At 46.7% G+C, this 4,194-nt stretch overlaps 1 protein-coding gene across 1 annotated transcript; it reads right to left on the reverse strand.

The window, feature by feature from the left end:
- Window positions 1-1,575: 1,575 nt before the first annotated feature.
- LOC138565988 (forkhead box protein A4-like) lies at window positions 1,576-3,993 on the reverse strand. The gene has a single exon (XM_069643066.1). The coding sequence runs from the start codon at window positions 3,983-3,985 to the stop codon at window positions 2,819-2,821; it is 1,167 nt and encodes a 388-aa protein (XP_069499167.1). The 5' UTR covers window positions 3,986-3,993; the 3' UTR covers window positions 1,576-2,818.
- Window positions 3,994-4,194: the final 201 nt, after the last annotated feature.

The raw sequence follows: 4,194 nt of genomic DNA on the forward strand, positions 1-4,194 counted from the left end.
GTGTTCCATATGGTTTGCGGCAGGTGAGGGTACTTTTGCGGAGTCCAGTGGGGATAGTGCTTCCCTGGTAAAGCTTGGACAGAACTACATACTAGACTAAAGTGTGGAAGTCGTCAGGGGGAAGGATGTGTCTTATCTTGCATAGGAGGTGTCGTAGTAGATTTCACATTTAGCTGAAGGCACATATGTGGTGTGTGATGGGTAGGTGGGCGTTGATGGACAATCAACGCCCACCTACCCACCTATGGAGAGGGATATGCGTGGGTTGTCCTTGGCAAGTTCTTTGATACTGTAGGTGACGTTGGATTAGCGCCTGAGAGGCAGATGATGAGGTAATCTGTTTTGTATGGGTTGAGTTTGAGGAAGTGGGTGATCATCCAGGTGGTAATACTGGAGAGACAGCTTTTGAGGGTGTGGAGCTGTAAGGAGGATGAGAGTTGTCAGTATATTCACCGCCAAATGATATTAAGAGCATGTGTATGTCTCCTCATCTGCTAACACTACAAGAACAGGTTTCAAAGCCTATTTGCCTGCCCACGGCTGTTTTTTTATCTAATGCTGACTGAGCTTTCAGTCTTTAGATGCCTGAGACTGTCTAGCACCCAATTGTAGATTATCCCACTAGCTATGAGATGGTTCTGCCATCTGAGATAATGTAATAGTCCACTCTTTTGTACTGAAACCTATGAACAAGAGGGTATAAAGTTGGGTGATGTTGATGGCCAGGCCCTTATTTTATTGCTTTAGAGGGGTCTCTGTCATGTTTTTGTTTCTATCCCGCAGCGCTGTGAAATAAGGATCTTTGAAGAACTGGCTTGATCACATCCCGATCTCTGTATTGAATTTACACAACATCCCATACAATGACTCGATCTAAAAACGTTTGCTGCACTAAATGGAGTCGTCTTTGCTTCCTTTCTGTGAAGTAAAAAAAATACATATTTTTGGGGGCCAATTCAAAACATTTACTGTGAAATCTGACAAATTTGCATTTGGGAAATCGAACTCATAATGCCTCCAGCAGTATTCTAAATGAATGCACTCTGGAATATTTCCCTACCAAACTCAGAAGTGTGCCTCTGGTAAAAGTTGTGGTATTTAACAAATATCACTGTTTGCACAGTTACCACCCAACTTATTATGCCCCTTCTTTTCAAATTCATGGAAGACTCTACGGATGCCAAGTGCTCTCCCGATTCCCAGTGTCCCCGTTTATACAGGTCAATATTCAGAATAGTTGGACCAAAGGACCATAGACAGGCTTACAATCTATGGGTCCAGGGGCCGACGTTTGGTAGGGTTGGAAGAAAAAAAGGGATGAGAAATGAGAAGCATGACATGGATATTGATGCATTAAGTCGACATTTTGGCTCCAGCAGTATCGGACAAGCCAACCTCCGATACAACCGGGGCTCTCTCCAGTTGGGAGGATCTTCAGCTGAAAATGAGTTTAGGGGCTCTGCATACCATGGGTTTTCCATGGGCACCCCAAAGAATCACCAACAATGCACCAACGTGAAGTAATATTATAGTCAAAAGGAAACGGCGGAGAGGAGCATTAGAAATTACAAAAGGTATTTATTTTACAGATTCAGATACAATTTGTTACCTTGATTGCATGTGTCAACCCCCGATGCCAGAAAGAGAGGTTTTTGGCAATGAAGGTCACACGTCTATTCACAAACATATCCCTTTTTAGGACTCAATAAATATTAATTAATTTTCTAAAGTTTTCTTTTGAACAAAAAAATAAAAGCCCTGTCAACTCCTTCAAAACAGACCTTGTGATATTTCATTATACAGACACTTAGAGAAGAGTGCTTGACCATCCCCAACTATTGATATAAAGTGACTGCCCACAAGTAAATCCAAAATGAATTTCGGAACAAGAAATAAAATAGCTTTCCAGGCAGGAAATGCAAAATGGCTACCCAATCACGAATTACAAAATGACTTCCCATGCATCAATACATTTTCTAACAAGTGGGGCAAACAACCAACCAGCATTCTTTTAGAGACATGTGATAAACATCTGGAAAGAGTGGACTGAAGAATTTTAGGAGTGTCTGTTATCATTCTGGAGAAAATGATCTTGTGTCTTAGAGCAACGCCTCCAGACTTGGTATCTCCTCGGGCCTGAGCCATATAGTCCGTGCTCTGGCCATGCCCAACTACACCAGCTCTAAATTCAGGCTCACAGTGTATCTCAGAACTCACTATATGAGGGTCTCAAAAGATTAGCAGTCCATCTGAGGATGATTCTTCGACAGCAATCCCCCAGCTTCTGTGCTGGCTATTCGAGGACCCTTTGTGCAGTGAGCAAAATATGCCTTTACAAAGGGCCACACAGTAAGGCATATTCATCGGGCATTACACATAGAAATGTAGAAGCTGCTCTTGTGATCCATGTCCAAATGCATTGTGCGTTCACACACCATATACCCTTAGGGAGGAGAAACTGAAGTTGAGTTGGAGGGGGGGGGGCAGCTTTAAGTGTTCCCAAGGGGGGTTAGGAGGGATGGGGATAGCAGGAACATTTGACCAGTGATGCATTTGGCTGCAAAGTGGCTTAACTGATGAGCAGCAGAAGAGGGAGCACAGTGGTTTTGTGTATGGGTTTTTGCTCTCATATCATGACCACACACATAGACAAACAGGGCAATATAAATATCCACTTGCTCATAAAAACACATTACAAAATGTCTTTCATACTGATATATATATATGCGACTGGACACCCTTTCCACATTATAAAAAAAACAGTACAAATTTAAATATACCAACATGGACTATGTACAATGGCGTGGGCTGGAGTTTGCTATAAAGAGCTGAGCAGCGGTCTAGAGTACATGGAGGTATAGTAAGGTCCGGGGTCAGAGGAGATGGATGGCATGTCTAGCCCAGGTTTGCCAGACATGGGGTGGAAGTCGACGGGGCTGGCAGAGCTGTAGCCCGAGTAGTGCATCATCTGCTCGTGGGCCTGCCTCAGGTCCATTTTATGGTACTGCTGCTCAGAAGACATAAGGTTGGTGATAGAGAAAGGGTGGCAAAGCGAGAGGGTCTCAGGCTTGACATGAGCTTCGGCACCCAGGTGCGAGAGGAAGTCATCGTTGGCTGGGCCCAAGTTGTGGAACAATTGTTGGCCTGGGGAATGCCTCTGATCTGAAGCCGGGCTGATGCTTGGGGAGGAGGCAGCCATGTTAGGTTGCTGCTGAGACATCATGGCATGATTGTGTTCCAAGCCAGCGGGAAGCTCGGGTGAATGGATTGGAGAACTCCTGTCGGTGCTCGGAGATGGAGAATCAGAGGCTTTCATGGCCGCCTCACACGGCTGATGAGACCCATTCTCGTCCTGGACCCGCTTGCTACCAGACCGCCGGTCGCACTTGAAACGTTTCTGCCGCCGCAGGTAGCAGCCGTTCTCAAACATGTTGCCTGAGTCTGGGTGGAGAGCCCAGTAAGATCCCTTGCCAGGCTTCTCAGGGGACCGGGGCACCTTCACAAAGCAGTCGTTAAAAGACAGGGAGTGCCGGATGGAGTTTTGCCAGCGCTGCTGGTTTTGCCGGTAGTACGGGAAGAGATCAGTGATCCACTGGTAGATCTCATTCAAGGTCATCATCTTGTTGGGAGATTGCTGTACAGCCATGGTGATGAGCGAGATGTAGGAGTATGGTGGCTTGGCATGGGAGTAATTTCGCCGGTATGCCCTTGGGTCGCGTTGGTAATCCAGCCCACCTTGCCCATATGCCAGCGTGTTCATGGGAGTGTATGATCCCATGGAGGATGAGCCCTGAGGGGCCACATTCATCGACTGGTTGAGGGGTGAGGCGATGTTCAAGGATCCCGGTGCCATGGAGTTCACAGGGCTCCCCCCACCTGGTAGGGCTGGCACAGAGCAGCCGAGCCCTGGGTTCATGTAGTTCATGCCCGCTGAAGCCACGTGGATGTCGTTGGGGATGTATGTGCTGGCGAGGGAGGAGGGCATGCTGTGCACCCCTGAGTAGACCTGCAAGACAAAACAAAAGCAGAGTTAAGAAAATCATGGTGATGGGGGCAATATTGTAATTCAACACTTCATGAGCTCCTGTGTGGGGGTGGAGAGCATAAGGTTTACCCAGCGTGTACATGGTCACAGCTGAGCAGCATTTGGCTTCTAGCTTGATCAACACTAATATTTCTCGGCCACTGGTCTGC

This window comes from Ambystoma mexicanum, chromosome 2p (genome assembly GCF_040938575.1).
Source record: "Ambystoma mexicanum isolate Mex_15411 chromosome 2p, UKY_AmexF1_1, whole genome shotgun sequence".
Taxonomy (NCBI): domain Eukaryota; kingdom Metazoa; phylum Chordata; class Amphibia; order Caudata; family Ambystomatidae; genus Ambystoma; species Ambystoma mexicanum.